The sequence below is a fragment of the Echinops telfairi genome, unplaced genomic scaffold, assembly GCF_000313985.2.
Source record: "Echinops telfairi isolate 266 unplaced genomic scaffold, ASM31398v2 ScPeMD7_7469;HRSCAF=8507_0, whole genome shotgun sequence".
Taxonomy (NCBI): Eukaryota; Metazoa; Chordata; class Mammalia; order Afrosoricida; family Tenrecidae; genus Echinops; species Echinops telfairi.
Window position 1 is genome coordinate 56307440 of NW_022111372.1, and position 20271 is coordinate 56327710.

The 20271-nt window shown below is 40.4% G+C and overlaps 1 protein-coding gene and 1 non-coding gene across 5 annotated transcripts in view; one reads left to right on the forward strand and one right to left on the reverse strand.

The window, feature by feature from the left end:
- FBXW11 (F-box and WD repeat domain containing 11) overlaps positions 1-20271 on the forward strand; it is a 148833-nt gene that overhangs the window by 23624 nt on the left and 104938 nt on the right. For 3 of the 4 annotated variants that reach the window (XR_006679524.1, XM_045284604.1, XM_045284605.1), the window contains exon 2: positions 5412-5513. The exons of the other annotated variant lie outside the window; for it this stretch is intronic. Coding sequence is in view for 2 of the 3 variants with exons in the window: in XM_045284604.1 (XP_045140539.1) it covers positions 5463-5513 (51 nt within the window). In the remaining variant the exon portion in view is untranslated. The remainder of the gene's footprint in view (positions 1-5411; positions 5514-20271) is intronic. 4 annotated transcript variants of the gene reach the window in all.
- On the reverse strand, positions 16507-16609 carry LOC115873599. The gene has a single exon (XR_004048496.1). It is a non-coding gene; the product is annotated as a U6 spliceosomal RNA (small nuclear RNA).

Below are 20271 nucleotides of genomic sequence, written 5' to 3' on the forward strand. Positions count from 1 at the left end.
ACTGTCATTGACTTGATTCGGATTCATAGTGACCCTATAGCATAGGGCAGAACTGCCCCTGTGAGTTTCCAAGAGAAGAAAACCCGCGGGGAGGGGGGGAAAAATGAGGACCTAATGTCGGGGGCTTAAGTGGAGAGAAAATGTTTTGAGAAACGATGTACAAATGCGCTTTACACAATTGATGTGTGTATGGATTGGGATAACAGTTGTATGAGCCCCTAGTAAAATGTTTAAAAAAAAGAGTAGAAAACCCCTGAGTTTCAAACTGCTGACCTTGCAGTTAACCACTTATTGGCCCTAGCACTTACAAATAAAACCAAAACTCACTGTCATTGAGTCAATACTGACTCATAGGGAATGCCCTGATGGTGGTGATAACGTGGCCACATGCAAGGTTGGCATTTTGAAACCACCAGCTGTTCCAAGGGAGAAAGATGGGGCTTTCTACTCCTGTAAACAGTCTCAAAAACTCCCAGGGGCAGGGCAGTTAACACTCTGTCCTATAGGGTCTCCATGAGGGGACCGACGAAGTAAGTTTCTTTTAAGTCTCTCCATTGTGATCCTCCTGGGTTTCTCTGGAGTTCCGAGGCGAAGCCTCATAATAAAATATGTAGTGTGTCAGAAAAAGTGGTGGGCTGTATTGCTGTTAGCTTTAATAAGTAGGTTGATAAGTATTTGTTAAAATTGGCATTTTTTTCAAGCCATAGGTTCAGATTAAGTTATTCAGACATATTTCAACAGTTTGTGGTCCCAAAGTATAACGATAGAACACTGTTAGTTTTAAAAAGAGACAATAGTCTTCATTGTCATTATAGTTAATATGAAGGAATCATATTATTCAATTAAAGAATGACAGATGATAGTTATTTCAGGATGGCCAAGATGGAGTTCCAAATAGGTCTCTAAATTTTAAGTGGGGAAGCTTCAAGAATCAATTATTGCTGTGGTCCTAGCTGCATTTTCATGTTTTTGGGTTGATGCATGTGGAATTTTTATTTTTAATCCAATTATTTTCTAATTGGATCCGTGTCTAATCATTTCTTGGGCCTTTTGGGGCTCTGAGTCAGAATCAATTAAATAGTAGAGAGTTTTTCAGGGTTTCAGAAAAACCTTGCTTAGACCAGCAGGGACAGACTTCTTCATTAAAAGATGGCTTTATTTCCTGGAGAGACATCTTCTATTTTCCAGCGCCGTGGCTGTCAGTTAGCTCCAAAAAATTGAATACAAAAGTAGGGCAGTTCCAATACTTTTGAGTCCGAATTGACTTGACGGCAGTGCTTTTGGTTTGGTTTGGTTTTGGTCTTACCAAGTAGATAACCTTAGTCTGGAAATTGAAGGGTCCTAGTCCTCGGACGGCCTTGATAGCTGAGACTTCTCTTTACTAAAATTTGACAGTCGTGCCAGGCATGTGCTAGCTGGAATGTCCAGGATCAGGCTCTTTCTTCCTATTTTCTATTTTGATGAAGAGTGACTGCTCTCGGCCCTAGCTCTGAATCCCAGCTCCAGCCCAGTACGCAGTCATGCTGTGGCTTTGGACAAGTAAATTACTTCATAGATTTCAGCTTGCATTTCTCATCTCAAATAATGGGGAAAGTATTCAATACCTGTTGTGTAGGATTATTCTAATGAGATATTGTAAAGTAGTTAGATCTTTAATAAACACTGGTACTAGTCTCTATACTCAGTTGTATCTTCCATAGAATATAAAGATAAATATCTTGGAAATCAGACCATCAAACTATAATTTTAAATACGGTTTCTTTATTGCAGGAGCCCTAATGGCTGTGTTGGGTAACTGTTGTGCTGCTTGGTAACTACAAAGCCAATGGTACCAACACACTAGCTGCTCACAGCCTAGAAAACTATTTATTAGGGTTGTGAGTCAGAATTGACTTGATGTCAGTGGATTTGTTTTCAACTTTATAAGTTCGACAGCTAGCTTTCAAAAGCACATGTAAAATGATTAGTATTTTGAAATGACTACTTTGAAACTTTTATTTGTTTTACATATTTTTACATAAATCTTAATTATATCATTAGAGAGGTAGGGAAATGGGAAAATGATTATTTTTTTTCTTACTTGCCCTTCAATTTCATATAAAATTAGTGATGGAGAGAGGTTGGACTAAACGGTCAGTAAGGTTATGTGAGTCTTCACACAGATTCTTTGATTTTTTTTTAATGTGAAATTCCTTTTTTAATTTGTTTTAGATCCCAAGTTAATAGCTGAATTTACTGATGCTTATATGGCTTTTACCCATTGAGGCAAACAAATATTAGACCTTGCAGATTTTTTTTTACTGAATACATGAAAATATATTTGCAAGTGAACTTGGTATTAATTTGGTATTAGTTGCTCAATGCAAATATAATCCTGACTCTACCTGTGTTAGACAGGGTTCTCTAGAGAGATAAAACCAAATTCCTGATAATTTAATATATTTATTTATAAAGATAATTAGATATATAACGAGAAATGAACTGTTAAATCATATACAGTACAGATAAATATACAATACAAGAAATAAACAGTTAAATTAGAAAGCACTACAAATGGCTTAGTGCAACTCACGTCCGTGAGAGAAAGTTGAGAGACTAGCAGTCCTTCAAGTCTCTGTCTGATGCCAGATCTTCCTTTATTTGTAGAGAGAGCTAGGTTATGTCAGCACAGCAGCCAATCACAAGGCAGGTCACCAACCGCCAGTCCCCAGCTCTAGAGATGTCTTAAAGGGACCTCAACTTACAGCGACACAGTCCACAGGCTAGGCGTCCCACAGGCAGTGTAGCCTTTAAAGTGAGGCACAGAACAAGCAAGGCAGCCGCACACTGGTCCGATGATCACAGAGCTAGAGACAAGAAAGGCAAGGCTCACCAAGCCATTTATCTCTCTGCCCTTCAGTCAATCCCACCTGCGTTTATCAGGCAGGCTGGCACAATAAACTATCTCACTACCCTTACATCTGAACGATTCTATGATCTGGATGACTACAAAGATTAAAGAAAAGGGAGCATTAAATTAAACCTTGAGGGTGCCTCAACTTTACGTTAAATAATTTTTATAATGAAATATGTGACATGTCAGAAACTTTCCCTGCCTCTTCTCTCCTGATAGATGTTGATAGACGCATTCGTCTAAGAAGCAGATACTAGAGTATTTCTCTGGATAGAGTTTGTTGTAGTGGAGGGAAAGTAAGTTTATTCAGAGTTAGACAAGAGTGCCTTCTTGTCCTTGCTTTCCTTTACACTTTGGACAAGTGACGATTTGAACAAATCAAACTTTTCTTTCCTCATGCCTTGGGTGCCTTACCTGTAAGACGGGAATAAACTCTGTCTTCAGGTGTTCAGTAGGAGTTTCTGAGGTGGTTCAAGTGGCTAAGTGCTTGTCTGCTAACTGAAAACTGGGGTGGTTGGCATATGGCTCCCTGGGAGAAAGGCCTATTCATTTTCTGAAAGATTCAAAATCCAAACCAAACTCATTTCATTGAGTCATCTCTGACTCGTGGCAATCCTGTAGGACAGGGTAGAACTGCCCCTGTGGGTTTCCAAGACTGTAACTTTACGGGTGAAGAAAGGCTCGTCCTTCCACCTCGGAGTGACCTAAGTGGTTTCACACTGCTGACCTTGTAGTTCGCAACCCCATTTCTAATCCACTACATCACCCATGGCCCCTAGAGACTACAACCATGGAACACCCAGAGTGCAGTTCTCCTCTGACAAATGGTGTTCCATGAATTAGAATCGACTTGATGGCAACCAGTTGTTCAGTGCCATAGTGAGGATTTATTATGCCAGCGGTCTGTTAATAGGAACGCAATCAATAGCAGCTACTTCTATTACATTATACATTTATTCTACATTTTCTGTGTTTAGCCCTCTGTAAATGTTGGGGTTCTGAAATGTGCATTCCTAGGGTATTGATGATGCACTTCTCTATCAGACACCATAAGCTTTGGAGTAAAGGCACAATTGGACAATTGTGACATTTTCATAGTTAGAGAAAACTGTTCAATTTATTATTTTGGGTTCCTTTGATTACTGTTACAGTTTTAAAATGCCTTTTTAAAATAATTGATACTCCAAGTACATTATAGGTGAGTTGCAGCTAGTATTGTAAGTAAGTGGCATTTGCTGGGTTGCAACTTAAGGTCTATCTAGTTCTAAGCAAAGCTTGTCTTTTTAATTATTATAGTTAGGGTGACTATAGAATTTACCCACCAAACCAGAATTGTCTTGAGAGTGAAAGTTCTGCTGGGATAAATGCAGAGTAGGACTATCAGGATAAATGAGAATGGTTGATCATCTTTACTATAGCTAGAGTGAAGAAGTGGTGTTGGCATGCTTGGATCTAAGAGTCCTGGATTATTTTCGTCGAATCCAAACACCCACTTCCAGTTTTATTTTTTTCCCTTTCAAGATTATAGTCCTTGCTATAGTAAGTTAATTGATCTTAGATCTGAAAAAATAATTTTTGAATACCATAACATAAATAGTCTAATGGTCATTAAGTACTATCTATAATGTACACATTCATTTTGAGATTTTATTTATTTCTTACTTCCCTTAAAGCCAGAAATATTTTCAGAGGATGGGGAAGGATAAATGAAATAAGCGTTTCATATTCATGCCACCTGCAACAGGATCCAGAATGCAAAATGCCTTTTAAAGTTTGTTTTCCTTAGGAAGGCAGAGGTGTGTATAGCACTGACAACAGAAGTGTTTTCAATCAGCTTTTATTTGCCTGTGTCGATCAGTCTTACCGCTCATCTCTCTTGTTTCATTTTGCTGTATGTTTCTAGATCTCCTGTGATTGTACAAAGCTATACTCATTTGGAAAAAGTAGAGGTAAACAGTTTTTGCAACTGGGGCATCATAGTCTTGTGGGAACAATGTGAGTGTTGGTAGCTGGCAGTTCCGGGCTAGAATTCAGACTGCCCTCAGTTGCTGTATACATTGTAGGGAAATCACCTACCCTCTGCACTCAGTTTCTTCACACTGTGGACAACACACGTTAAGTGCCTGGCACATAGTAGCTTGTTAACTGATACTGGCAATTCAGAAATCATTACTTTTATGAAGCTTTAATTACAGTCTCACTGATAATCTTGTTTTGCACTCAAAGTCTCGCAATCCTTTTAAATGGTGTTTCATTTAAACACGCTCTCTCACTCTCTTGATTCTGTCCACTGTATCCTGAGAAATCACTGTTTGGCAACAGAAACTTCCTTTCCAGACAGAACGTGGGCCCCTTTCCAGAGGTCTCCATATGCTGTTATCTGGGACTATCCCTGATGCCCACACTGCCAAGAGCGCACACCCCTGCCCCAACTAACCTTCAAGTTGCCTGTGTGAAGGAGTGATTTGTTGCGGCCTCTAACTGCTTCTTCTCTTCCTTCCTTTTTGTCATCCTGCAGTGTTCTGTGCCAAGGTCTTTGTGGCTAGGCTGCGCCAACCTGGTAGAGAGCATGTGCGCACTGAGTTGCCTGCAGAGCATGCCCAGTGTCAGATGTCTCCAGGTGCCTCTCTTCTTTCTTGTTGTAAATGTGTTTTTTACGTATGCCATGAACATTTGTTGAAACTTACGTTTAATCCAATGTTAAGTCTGCTAAATGTTCTGTGTAACCCTCTGCTTTCCTCTAGCCTGGGTGCCCCACATGGAGGAGTTAGTACCCAGAGGGATCTTTCTGAGCAAAATGGATCTTTGGCTGGGCCCTATTATCCCTCCCCCTTCCTTTTCTGGTCCTGCTTTTTTTTTTTTAATACTCCCACCCCCTGAAGTTGCGATTCTCATGTTCGGTAGTTGTGCATGCACACCCCCAAATACGACATTTTCCATTTGCCTGCCTTTACTAGTTCTTTGTAGGGTTGGGAGGGTTTGCTAATTGAAGTGATGGTTTTTCTATTTTGAAACATCTTTTGGCTTGTTTTCTCTCCTCCCTTCCAAACAGGGAGGAGGGAATCACTTCTGGTAAAAGCCTCAAATTGAAGTAGATACAGACCACAGCTTCATGCTGCCAATAGCAGTCAGTTTGAGTCGCTCCTGAGGCCAACTCGGACACTTATCCTGAGGTTCTCCCACTTTTCCAGGCCGAGGCCGGCAGAGAATTTCACAGATAAAGTAAAACTTTGGGGGGCACTGGGGTGGGGGGTGGGGCTGGAGACCATGGTTGCCCCGGAAAAGCTGTTCATAGGAGTGCAACAGAGCGCACCTCACTTGGTGGGTGGGTTCTAAGAGCGCTAAGGCAGAAAACGGTGTGACTTTATTTGGGATGCTTCATTTAGAGAAAAAGCATGTGTTTAAGTATGGTCTCAATAGTAATTTTTCATTTTTTCCCCCAGACAGTTTGATTTGTCTTTTAAAAAGCAGTATTAACTTTCTGGCATCCTGTTGAGACCACCTTGCTTCAGGAAAATGGCGTATATTCGGGAATGACTAGAAGAGTATTATTGACGGCGTGGATGACTTTATGGTTTCCAAGGTTATCTTTCTGTTCAGGTTGACAATCTCTAAGTGGAGCTAGGGAGCCAGGAAGGAGGAAAAGTTCCTTCCTTTGGGGCTGGTCGGGCATTTTATTATTTTCTTATTAATTGGCAAACTTTCTGAGAACCACTGGTGTTGTAGTTAATGATTCAACTTGCTTTATTTAGAAAACTGTATTGGAGCCTCAACATAAATTCCTGTAGAACAAATTTTATATAAGGCCAAGGTGTCATGGATTCTATATAAAAGTGAAGTTTATAACTCTTAGGGCCGGTAATGAGTCTGTCAGTGAGGCTCAGCATTATGACTCTATGGAGTCTGGACAAACGACGTCCTTGAATGCCGTGGTACTTTAACAAGCTGTTCTTCACATGGCAGACATGATTGCCTGTGGTCCCCTTCTTGTGTTATAGTGCACATTTGCATGATAGTAATTGTGTATCTCTGTCTCTATTTTCCTGAAAATGCTTATTTGTATGTTAGTGATGCTAAGCTTCGCGGGCTTTCTCATTTTGCTTTCTCTCCTAGAACTGGAAATTGAAGTTGAGGAAGTATTGTAGTTCTTAGTGAGGTTGGGAGTACAGATTCTTTGTACTAACTTTCTGTTAAAAGTAATTGATCAATGGAAAGTATTTTTCAATTTATTTTAGCAACTGAGTATTGTGAATTTTGGGAGGTAGGATGAGCAGGATGAGAAAATATTGGTTCCTGCTTTGTCAAAAAATGGAAATCCAGATATGTTAAAAGTTTTTTTAGACTCGTTTTTCCCAGGGAAAGTCATTTAAGAGTGAAAATTGGAGCTTTACCTTGATTGGACTTCATTTCAGTGAATGAAAGCAGGCTTGTCTTTAAAGGAGTGTTGAAGATTTTGTTTACTTAGGTTTTTATTTTTCCAGGTACATAATTAAGGATATACTGCAGGATAAAATATGTACTCAGCCGATTGGAATAGGCAAATCATTATTTGGTTTTGTTCCATGTGCCAATTGCAAGTAAAGATGCAACAACGAGCCTGGAAAGATTGCCTTCTTCTCTGCCCATTGGTATTTATGTATTGCTTTGCTGCCAGCGTTCTTCCTTTCTACCTCTAGTCTCGAAGCAGCATTAAATTAAATGACTTAATTTGGTCTTGGGCTTTTCAAAAGAGTACCTCTTTTCGTATATGCCACCTCTTTGTTGTATCACAGAGATCATTCTTTCTTGACATTGCACATCTGTTACCAAGTTTTGAAAGGTTGATGGTTTGAACCTATTAGCCTGTCCTGTGGAGAAGGATGGGGCAATCCGCTTCCATAATGATTTTCAGCCTTGGAAGTCATTTTCAGCTTGGGAAGCGTTCTCAGTTCTATCAGGTTGCTATGCATGGGAATCAATTCAACAGCCGTGAGTGGTTGTGGAGAAGAGAAGGAACGGGCCACTGTAGTCTGTCATCTGTGAGAGGAATATCAGATACTTAAAAAGCTCTTACTACCAACTGTATTTGATGCTTGATGTACATTAGCTTTGTGACAACCCCAAGGAAGGTGTTACCTGCGTTGTTCAGATGTGGACACTGAGTCTTACAGGTGATGTGTGTGGTTTGACCCACGGTCATATTTACATAAGTAGTTGGTGGTGGAGGCCCTGGGTGGTGCACAGTTAGGGGCCAGCATGGCTGCTTACGCAAAGTTGATGCTTTAAATCTACCCAGACTCACTGTGGAAGAACAGGTTGATGAGCTACTTCTAAAAAAAGATGGCTGTTGAAAACCCTTTGGAATAGAATTCTATCCCAACACCCACAGGATTGCTATGAGTTGTAATTGATTTGACGGCAACATTTTTTAAAGTGGGGGAGCTAGTATTTGAACCCAATAGTTGGCCAAGTTTTAGAACTCATTTTCTTTCTTTTGCAAAGGAATGCCACCATTTCTAGATTTTTTTCACTTTATTTTTGTTTGTGGAAGCTTGGACCATTGCTATTTGGATTGTGATTTGTTTAGTCATAAATAACTTGAAAACCAACCAACCAACCAACCAACCCAGCCAACCAACCAGCCAACCAACCAACCAACCAGTCATAAAACCTGCCAATTATCTATAGAAAAAGTTAATAGTTAATAGAAAAAAGAAAGCAACAACAACAGCAAAACCCCAAACAAACAAAAAGAAATCCCTTTGCCAAAACAAGTCCAGCTGAGTGGTCTTTGTGCAAATTTAATTCCATGAATGTTTGCTGAACAGTTAGTGTGCGCCAGGGCCAATACTTATGCTGGGAGTAACACAGACTTGTTCCTTGTTCTCAAGGAGCTCATGTACTGCTGAAGACATAGGGATCCTAATGGAAGTGGCCTGTGACCCCAAATCCAAACTGAGCCACAAGTATGTATGTGTGTATGAATTAGCCAAACCCATAGTGCTTCTTAAAAAAATGTGATCACTTTAAAATAGTGTGAAAGCCATATATATTTTAAAGAACAGTTAAATTGGGATATCTGGCTCTCTGAACAAGCTGCACTGAGTAAACTAATTTGGTTCTGATGCCCATATTCAATGAATCGATTGGTTATATCGGAGCAAGTAGAGTATCAGTTTGATCAAACTTCACTGGTACTAGTGTTAATAGCAGTGGAGTGAAACCTGTACTTATTTTCCCAGTCATGAACATTCTAGGCCTACAGGGTGCAGTCTGGCCACCTTTTTTACCATTCTCTGACAGGTTTCTGCTTTGTTTAGTTTCTGACTTTTTCAGGCTTTACTGTGTATGTAACTTGCTTTTGTATGTTAGTCCTTAGGCACTAGATTAGCCCATTTAATCCTTCCCGTAGAAGTTCTTTCTTTATTTCTTTTTTTTATTAGCTGGGATTTAAACATGTAACATCATTCCATATTTCAGTCATGTCAAGTAGAATTGTACAATTGCTACCACAGTCAGTTTCCAACCATTCTTTTTCTACATGGACTCCTTGACACTTGCTATCCCCCCCCCCCCTTTTCATCCTCTCACCCCCGTAGCACCCTCCCCCTTTATTCTACTTGCTGTCCCTATAGGTTCATCGATCCTGGGTTTCATATATTGAAAAGCAGAAAGCATATAACACAGCTCCATCGACATAACACCTCTGAGATACACTCTACTATGAATGAACAAAAACCACAGAAAACAATACAAATAACAAATTGTGAAAACCAGATCAGGTCCAGCCTGCATCACAGGGGGTGTCTACTGACACAGTTTTAACTGTTCAGGTCAGATTTATACCTTTGATCTACCATACTCCTCCTCTCTCCCAAGCACTCAGTTTGGTGACTGACCCCTTTCCTCCCATCCCTGAATTTTAGCTAAGGGGGAGTCTCTGGAGGCTTATTTCCTATGTAGTTCCACCAGTGAGTCTTGGGCTCCCACTGTCATCCATCGCCTTCTGCACACCGGATTCTCACAATTTAGGTTCTGATACGGATCCCTCCTTTGGCTTCCAATTATATAGATTCCAATCCTTTGGTGACTGATGATAGTGTGCTCCTTTCTTGTGGACTTAGTTGACGTCTCATTTAGGTGGCTGCTTGTTTTGAGACAAGCCTTTAAGACCCCAGACACTATTTTATCTGATAGCTGGGCACCATCTAAATTCTTTCCCCACATTTTGCTATAGCACCCATATCTTCTTTGTTCCCTTCCTGAGAGTGAGTATTGAACAGAAGTTATTTCTTGTGCCATTTTTTGCATATGATATCAGAAAATTGAATGACTTGCTTTAGGTTACATACGAGTGGACTTCAAAAAATGTTCTTGGACAAATGGAATGAAAAAGTAATGAAAATGTTCAACCATGTTTTTGAAGCTCCTTTGTATTTAAGTGCAAAACTGGGTTCTAAGTAGTGATCTGGGTAATCCCAAAGCCCTAGCTTCAACTATCATATTGTAGTGACATTTAACTTGACAGTGCCTACTTTTAGGGTTGAAACAAGTTTCTCCCTTTCTTTTTAATAACATTTAAAAAGTAATGCATCCAGAATGTAGCAGGTCAGGACTCCAGCTTGCAGTAGACTTGACACATTTTCTTGTGAATGCCTTTGCAACCTTTTAGAAGGGGGCAGCTGTTCTCACTCCCGCTGAGTCAATTTCGACTCATAGCCACTCTGTAGGAATAGGATAGATTCTGCCCTGTGGGTTTCCACCTCTATGGGAGTAGAAACCTCGTCTTTCTCCCACAGAGCAGTGTGGTGGTTTTGAACTGCTGACCTTATTGGTTTCTCCCGGACTTCTAACACATGACGCCATTGTGGTTCCTAATTGGGCAGGTGTTAGTGCTAAGGGTACTTGGAATGATAGGGAGGGAGGACCATGTGAATTAAGTTCTAGTACCTCCTTCCAAACTCCAGTGCACGTCACATGCTGCCGGCAAGTCTATTCTGACTCATAGCAACTCAGTGTGCGTAGTGCTGGGCAAGAGAGCTATTTCTCCTTTACCGCTCTTTTTGCTGCTGCTTTTCTGTGTTCAGCGTTCACTGGGGTGTAAGAGACGACAGTGGTTGAGACTTTTTGTATTTACCAACATAAAAGATACTTTCTAGAAAAGAGAAATAGCTTGGTAGAAAGAACCTTGACTTTGGAGTAGACGAACTTTAGTTATAGCACTCTTCTATTCATAGCTCTAATATTAAGCAGGTTTCTTTATTTTCTGGAACTGCTTTTCATCATCTTAAAAAAGGAGATAGTTGTGTCTGCCTTACAGTGTTTTGTAAAGTAGCGTTAACTTAGTGCTTACCTTCTATTGGGAGGATAAAATGCCGTTTTCCCCTTGACTTGTTCTTGGTTCCCTGTTCAAGAAGAGAGGATTCGGGTTTCACAGGCCTAGATTCCAGCGTTCAGATTGGCCTGAGGAAGGAAGGACAGGATGGAAGGTCTGACTCCTTCAACATCGTGTGTGCTCTTTTTGTCCAGGGCCTGTCTTCTCAGGTCAGACTTGCTTGTTCCAATTCACTGCCTTTGTGGCCTTTCTAATAAGCAATGGGGTTTTGTCGTTTTTGCTTATTATCCTGTTGCACCCTGAGCTGCTCACTGGTAGAGTGCACAGTGTTTTATGTACATTAAAAAAAAAAAAACATTTCCTTCCTCTTTATAAGAACAGTTACGTTGTTATTTTAAACAATAACCAGTAACCTCACAATCCAGAAAGAGCATTTATTGCCATTTTAGGGTGTGTTTTCCTCCTGATTTTCGGCAGGGTGGAATCCCACACATTTTGCAGGTTCTCTTTGTGATTGTGGTTATGCTGACAACAGCAGTGGTATTTTAAAGGTTCCCTGGAGCTTCCAAGTTTGCTGTGGCGGCACTGGAGGGTAAAGGAGGGCCTGGCACATTCCCCTCCCCCTCCCTTCACCCAGAATAGCTTGGAGTACCCTGGATTCTTACTTAGTAAGTGCAAGTTAAAGAACTTTCTGCTGTGGAAGTTTCCAAATACATACAAAAGTTAAGAGAATCATCTAATTAATACTTAAACAGTTTTCAAATGAGTGCTGTTCTGAGTTCAACTTTCCCCTTTCAACTTGTTTTTTACAAGCTTGTGTCCTTTAAAATGTAAGGCCGATTAATAAACTTTTTTGTCAAAAAATATTGACAAGTCATTCTTTTATGTTATCATTTAAAAAATTAAGGATAATTGAAGATTATAAATGGAGTTGTAAAGCTTCCTTTGACTTTAGGCCACACCAAGAGTGTTATTTATGAGCCTTTTAGAATAAAATTTAAAATGTAAAAATTTAAAACATATAAAAAAGGGGAAGGAGGGAGAAAAATGAGGAGCTGATGCCAGGGGTTCAAGTAGAAAGAAAATGTTTTGAGAAAGATGATGACAACATATGTAAAGGTGTGTTTGACAAAATGGATATATGTATGGATTGTGATGAGAGCTGTAAGAGCCCCCAATAAAAAAATAATTTAAAAAAATTCAAAAAAGGGAATTACAATGGTGGTGGGGGGGGGGGTAAAAGGGAGATCATGTCAAGGAGTCCAGGAAGAAAAGGAATGTTTGGAAATGGATTGTGGTAGCAATCGTATAATACTACTTGATGTGATGGAACTCTGGAATGATAGGATATATATATTAACCTCCAATTATTAATAAGTTAAGATAAATATAAAACAAAAACCTGCTGTGTCTTTATTTTCCAATTAATAGCATACATGGAATTGTTTAAAACTGCTCTTCTCTTTCAGCCTCAATTCCTAGAAGAAGAAAAAAATCCTAACTTTTGTTGTCTATCCATACACATCTGTTTTCTCTGTTCTGACAAGTGTATGAACTGCCCCTGGGTTGGTTCCGGCTTGTAGCGACCCTATAGGACAGAGTAGAACTGCCCCGGGGAGTTTACAAGACTAAATTTTTATGGGAATAGAAAGTCTGTCTCATTTTTCTCCTGTGGAGTGGCTGGTGGTTTTGAACTGCTAACCTTGCAGTTTGCAGCCCAGTGCATAACCCACTATAACCACCAGGGCTCCATTATATATAGTCAGACCATTGTGAGGATTTTCCTATTGTTTTAAATAGAAAAAATAGGCTCACCTTAGGAAAATCATATTGCAGCTTCTTTTGCTTGCTTTATTTAATATTCTGTTACAGTTATCTCTCCAGGTCAATACATAAAGGTCTAACACTTTCACCAATAGTACTTGTATCTTATTTGGGTGGGATGGGGAGTATAGTGTACATATAGAAAAGCCGAGCCATCTTGTTCATTTAGTTCAATGCTATTTGGATAGGCATGACCAGCTTGCTTTCATGGAGGCATGTTACTGTGGTTAGGTGCCATGGAGTATGTTCTGACTCACGGGACCTTTGAACACCAAGTGTACAAAAGACCCTCACACTACTGGGGCCTGTGCCTTTCCCACAGTTGTTGCCCTGTTTGAACCCTTTGTTATCGCCACTGTTGTCAATCAATCTTTTTGAGAGTAGAAAGCCTTTAAATAGTCACTACTCTCACTGCCATTGACTCAGTGCTGTCTTAGAGTGATCCCCTGTGGGTTTCTGAGACTGTAACTGTTTATGGGAGTAGAAAGCCTAGCCCAGGCGTCCTCAAACTATGGCCCGCGGGCTGAGGACATTTATCCGGCCTGCAGGGTGTTTTTGCCCCATTTTTTAACTTCAAAATAAGATATGTGTAGTGTGCATAGGAATTTGTTCATAGTTTTTTTTTATTTTTTTTATTATAGTCTGGCCCTCCAACGGGTCTGAGGGACAGTGAACTGGCCCCTGTTTAAAAAGTTTGAGGACCCTTGGCCTAGACTTTTCTCCAGCAGAGCTGATGGTTTCGAGTTGCCGACCATGCAGATTTTAGCCCAATGCATAACCACTATACCTCCAGGGCTCATTATCAGAGTTATAATATTTATTGTAAATATTTTAGATAGTGGAGAAGTATAGACAATAAAATTAGCCCACCAGTCATTATTTCACTTCATTTTGGTATCCGTTCTTTTTTCCCCATGACAGTCTTAATTCTGTATGTGCTTGGGATTTCAAAAAGTTCATGGGAAAATTCCATTTTTTAAAATCCTCCCCCTCACTCCCAAGATATTTTGGAAGAGTCACCATAAATGGGATTATAAATCAAATTTTTAAATGGAAAAAAGTATGACTATTCTGATTCATATTACTAAACCCGGCCTATATTTTTAATAACTGCAGAGTTTCATCGTATGGGTTTACAATAATTTAATTACACTTAATGATGTACATAGAAGTCATAGCATTTTAGTATATACTAGGTTATATTATTCAATAGAAAAATTCTGAATCAAGGATATGAACTCTCTTAAAACTTTTTAACATCTACCAAATTATCTTCCTGAAGACTTGTTAGAATTTACAGTATCATCAGCATTATATGACTATATTGGAAATATAAATGGACAATGTAGAAAATAGGCACATGGGTTGCTGCTGCTGTTGAGTTCACTGAGTTCCAGAGCCCCGTTGGCTTAGTGAGTTACACGTTGGGCTGCTAACCGCAGATCCGCAGTTTGAAACCACCAAAGGAGAAAGATGAGGCTTTCTACTCCCATCGAGGCTTACAGTGTCAGAACCCCCAGGGCCAGTTCTACGCTGTCCGCGGGGGTCCATGTTTGTCTGCATTGATGCCATGGCAGTGAGAGTGAGGGAGCTGTTAAATTGGTTCCAATTCATGGCCACCCTTTGTATAACGGGATGAAACAGTGCCTGCTTCTGTGCCACCGCACAGTTATGTTTGAGCCATTGTTGTAGTTACTGTATTAATCCATTGCTCTGAGCTTCTTCATCTTTCCCACGCACCCTCCGCTTTACTAAGCATGATGTTATTTTCCAGAGTAGGCTCCTTATAACATGTCCAAAGTATGTGAAATCAAGTCTTGCAATCCTCACCTTCAGGGAACCTTTGCCTGTAATTCTTCCAAGACAGATTTGTTTGTTCTTTTGGTGGTCCACTGCACATTAAATGTTCTTCGCCAACACAATCATTCAGATATGTCAATTGTTCTCTAGCCTTCCTTAGTCACATCTTAGTTCTCCAAGTGACACCTTTGCCCTTTAACTCTTTGAAGAGGTCTTTTGTACCAGATTGCTCTGTGCATGTGCCGTTTGATAGCTTGTGCATCCAAGTACAGTGAAATCATTGACTGCCAGTCGTTTCTCCTCTTACTAGGATACTGTTTGCTGGCGCAGTTGTGAAGATGTTTGTCCCCTTTATGTTGAGGTATAATCTGAAGGTTACAGTCTTTGATACTCATCAATAAATGCTTCAAGTCCTCATCACTTTCAGTGAGCAGTTTTGTTATCTACATAGTGCAGGTTGTTAATGAGTTGTTTGCTAATCCTGATGCCACACTTTTCACATAGCCATCAGCTTCTTGAATCATTTGCCCAGCACACAAGGATACAACTCCGGTGCGCACCTCTCTTGGTTTTAAACGACACTGTATTCCCTTGTTCTGTTGTAGTGATTGCTTCTTGGACAATGTGCAGGTTCTGTAGGAACACAATTAAGTGTTGTGGATTTGTTATTCTTCAAAGTCTTAGCCATCATTTCTTATGACCCACAGAGTCCAATGCCTTTGTTCAGTCAATAAAAAGACTACCAGACATCTTTCTTTTAATCTTTGCTTTCAGCTCAGATTCATCGACATCTGCAATGGTATCTCTTATTCCACAACCTTTTCTGAATTCAACTTGACTCTCTGGCAGTTCTCTGTTGTTGTACTGTTGCCTGTTCTTTTGAACTATCTTCAATAAAATTTTACCTGTTAGAAAACATAAAGAATTAATTAAAAATTGCCCTTTGTTCACCCTTTATTTTTTCGTCTGTAATAGTTTTTATGTTTTACTCTGTGGCAAGCATCATTGTAAGAGTTGGGAATGAATGCAGAGGTGCGAAAGACAAAAAGCTCTGGTGCTTGGAGCCTACATTTTAGTAGAGGAAGAAATAAGCAAAACACATGTCAAATGACGACGAGTGCTATTTGGAGATAAAGGAGAAAGCGCACTAAGGTTCGGAGAGACGTCAGTTTTAAAGATCAGCAGGGAACGTCTCCATGAGAGGATGGCAGAGGAAAGGAGCTGTGTGGATAGCTGGGGGATAGGAATTTCCAGATGGAACAGCACATGTCAAGATCCAGCGGTAGGAATGTTCCCAACATACTAAAACACCAAGGAAACCAAACCCAACCCAACCCACTCCCATCAACTGAGCTCTGACTTATACCGATTGGATTCTACTTAAGGTTTCTGAGGTTGCAATTTTTTTTTGGTGTGAATAATTTTTAATAGGGTGGTTGGTGGTTTTTACAAACATATGGAAAAATCACAATGCTGCCAGCATTGGACGCAATCCGGGGCCACAAGTCCGCACACTCCTTTGCAACGGGTCCTGTGATGGCCGAACCTTTCATCTCACCTTTAATGCTTACTATGACCCCCGCATTCTCTTCAAAATTAAGACGCACACCATCTTTTCTTCGATCGCACTTTCGTTGTCATATCACCACCGCAGGATGTACCTTTCTGAGCTCAGGAAAATATGGAAGGCTTCACGAATGTGTGTCATCCTTGTGCAAGGGCCATGCTAATCTTCTGTGTCGTTCCAATTTTAGTCTGTGTGCTGCCGAAGCGAGCACGAGGTTGCACATGTTTGTGGGAGCAGACAGCCTTGTCTTTGTCCTGTGGAGTGGCTGGTAGGTTTGAGGGCCGTCCTTCGGTCAGCAGGCTTCACACTTACTGGACAGGCCCCTGGGGCTCCGTAGACTAGTGAGGCGAAGGACTAGTGTGTGCCTGGCATGTGCAATGAAGGAGCAAGTCGTAGTGGGTGAAATCAGACACTGGGACAGTAGGCTTGTGCTGGGCTGTAGATATTACTGGGTTTTGGCTTTTATTTTGGATGATAGAGAAGACATTGGAGGATTTTGATAAGAGGAGTTGTTTGTCTGGTTGATGTGTTACCAGAACCACCCTGTTGTGTAGTCGACAGAATGAAGAGGTAGAAACGATTCTGGGTCTATTTTAAGATAAGCTGTGAAGAGTTAGCGTTATTATTTTGGTCGATTTATTTTTTCCATTTGTAACAAATCTCAGTAATAACTTAGCTGCCTCTTTTCTACTTGTTTCAAATATAGTTGTACAACGTGCTCCTTGAGCCACACTGGATTCTACACTTCTTCCTTGTTTCCAGCCATTTTTTTCTTATGAAAAAACTGAAATTGGCCTTACTTATTTAGTTTGATGGGCAGGGAAGAGGCCCTGCTTTTATTTGTATTTCTCCACAAATGATTTCCTTGGGGGTCTTATTTACTTTAAGAATAGTTTCATTACTGTACAAGTTTTAAGGTTGACTGGTCAGTGATGGGGTGGAGGCTAAACTTTGGAGTTAAAGATTCAATATGGAAATAGATATAAATCATGACAAAATGTAGAGAGAAAAGGTGGTGAGTGACACTAGTAAAAATGGTATCAACTCAGCATTATTTTTCATATTACCAATGTTTAACAAGAAATGAATCCTGAGATGATTTGGACTTTAGAGCCTCAGAGAACATCCAAGAAAGTCACTGCCATGGAGTAGAAGATGAAAGGTGAGTGTCTGAGGGTTGGTGCCTATTTGTTACAGTGTCTGGCACTCATTTTGTGGAAGAAGCATAAGTATGCCGGGAACTCACAGTTATTGTAAACTTAGATGCTGGACATATGACTTAGAGCTTTTCTGTACAGTCTGTTTCTTACCTTAACAACTAGGTGGTCCTATGTCTGCTCTGTACACACAGAAATTGAGACAGACAGGCAGGGAGGATTAGAGCATGTGCACTTGTTTGTGATTTTGCTGAAGGTCACTATTAGGTGGTAGAGCCCGCATTTTAACCTAGTCTTTCTAGTTCCAATATCTCTTGCAGCTTCTTAAAGAACCTGTTTTCACAGATAAATATTTGTATTTTAAATTAATAGATTTCTAAATCTTCCCAAACTCATTGTCAAGTCAGTTCTGACTCATAGCGACTGTAGGACAGAGTAGGAACTACCTCTATGTGTTTCTGAGACCGTAACTCTTTATGGGAGTAGGAAGCCTTTCTTTAGAGAATGGCTGGTGGGTTTGAACTGCTAACCTTGTGGTTATCATCCAACTCATAACCACTGCACCACCAGGGCTCCAAGGACAAAGTATAGAGGGCTAGAAAAGAAGGGGAAATAGAACGAAGCTGGGGCGGAAAGTGGGCAAGTAATTGATGTATATTGAGGGATGGCGATGGATGAATTGAAACAAAATATTTATGAATTGTTGCGTGTAAACTTACGATCTGATTTGCAAACCTTTAGCTAATTCACAATAAAGTGTTTTTTGTTTGTTTTTTAAAAGAAAAAAATAAAAGTCATAAAATGCAGCAAACTGTGGGGATAAGGGTAAGAGGGAACCCCACAAGACATCACAGGTTTGGTAGGCGCAATTGTACAGCGATAATAAGTAGAGATTATAGTAAAGTCATAGAGAGCATGAGAGTTAAAGGATAGAGTCAAGTAATGGAGTCAGACGCAATTCATGGTAGCATATCTCACCTCAACCCGGCTTGATGGTCCTCGTGGAGGGGGCTTAGCTGTCAGAGAAGAAGCCGCTGCTTCGTCCTCCTTCGTCACCTTCTGGCCACCCTCTGGCCAGCCACCCTCTCGAGTACCAGGGAGCCTCCTTATTTATTGCTAACCACGCATCATAGAGTCATACATCACAGAAAGGGGCAATACAATTCATTCTAGAACAAGTTTGATCACTCTAACGTCTCACATAATAAAAACAGACAATTACTATTCTGGGAGGCATGCAAGTTCCCTGATGGTGGACAATAACCTGAGTCACCAGGAAGGATATTAACATAGGCAATACAATCAATAGGAGAGGAATCACCCAGGGGTGTGCCCACATTGGTTGTGGAATAGACAGTGGTGTCTGCTTGATCTAGACAGCTGATAATGGCTAACTAACCTTGGTCACCCTTGGGCGGGTTTGCCCTCTCTTGCAAGTGAATAGACCACCATTATCCTTATCAGAAGGGAGTGGGTCTTATTCAGGGTGAGTCAGACTAATAGTCCAGCCACTACAGATGGCCAATGTTAAAGAGAATAACCTCTGACCTACTTTTGCCGACAGTCACTCTTAAGCAGCTAAGTTTGGTACATATTTTGGGGAGACAACTTAAGAGAAATCCTTCTGTTCCCCACAGCAAACTATGGGCTACAGGTCCTTTCCCAGCCCCGGTCTAGCTTGGCACAGCAAAGAAACAAAGGCAGATGTGTACTGATAGGGGAAACTTTTACTTTGGTTGATGAGTGAAGAAGTAAGTCAGAATTAGAGTCACCAAGGCAAGTCCCTGACAAAAGGGGATTTGCAGTTTTATACATGTAGACCAGAAAGTAAATTGAGAGGATCATGAAATGTAATACATGTCCAAGAACCGCTCGTGGAGCATGCATTCGGGTGGTGTCACAGTTCTTGACCATTAAGTGACTGTTGAGCGTCTTGCTTCTAAATGTTGCCCAGTTTGGTCTGATACTATTTCTCTGGTGACGTCTTGTTTCTTGACCAAGATTCTTTTGTCTGGACATTAACTCTAGGTTGCCACTCTTTTCTGCACATTCTCCTTAGGGCAGACCTGATTGATTATAGCCGATACTCTGCCTTACTGTGGTGGGGTACTTTCCCGGGTGTAAAGAAACAGGGTATCAGGAGGGAAAGAGCAGAAAAACAAGTTAATTATGGACTATAAATAAGGTATACAAGTTCAGTAGGTAAGCTACAGAATTTATAGTGTTACCCAGGGCTGAGGGGTGTTTTTTGGGAGTGAGTCTCAACTCTTTTTTTAAATTAAGGTTTTATTGTAGCACAGCTGCACATTTATTTCCTTATTGCAAGTGGCTGCTTTTGTGTTGAGTAGTTGTGGCAGTGATTTTGAGGTCTGCAAAACTGAAAATATTTACTGTCTTTCATTTTACAGAAAAATCTGCTAAGTTCCAGTACCTCACTGTTTTTATTCAAGAAACGTAGTGTGTCACGGTGTCTGGTAACACTAGTTCCTCCTTGAAGCTTTTTTTTTTAATACCTGGTGGGGTTTTTTTCGGCGGTGGGTGGGTGGGGGGCGTTAAGTATGAGAACTTGGTATCCAATTGTTAGCTCTATAAAGAAGCTTTTTGTGTTTTTATTGGAATTGTGTTATATGAATCTTGGGAAAACCATCTTTATAATGTTGAGTTCTCTTACCTAAAAAGTTCTGAAGAGAAAAATAGAGATATATCAAAGAATTAA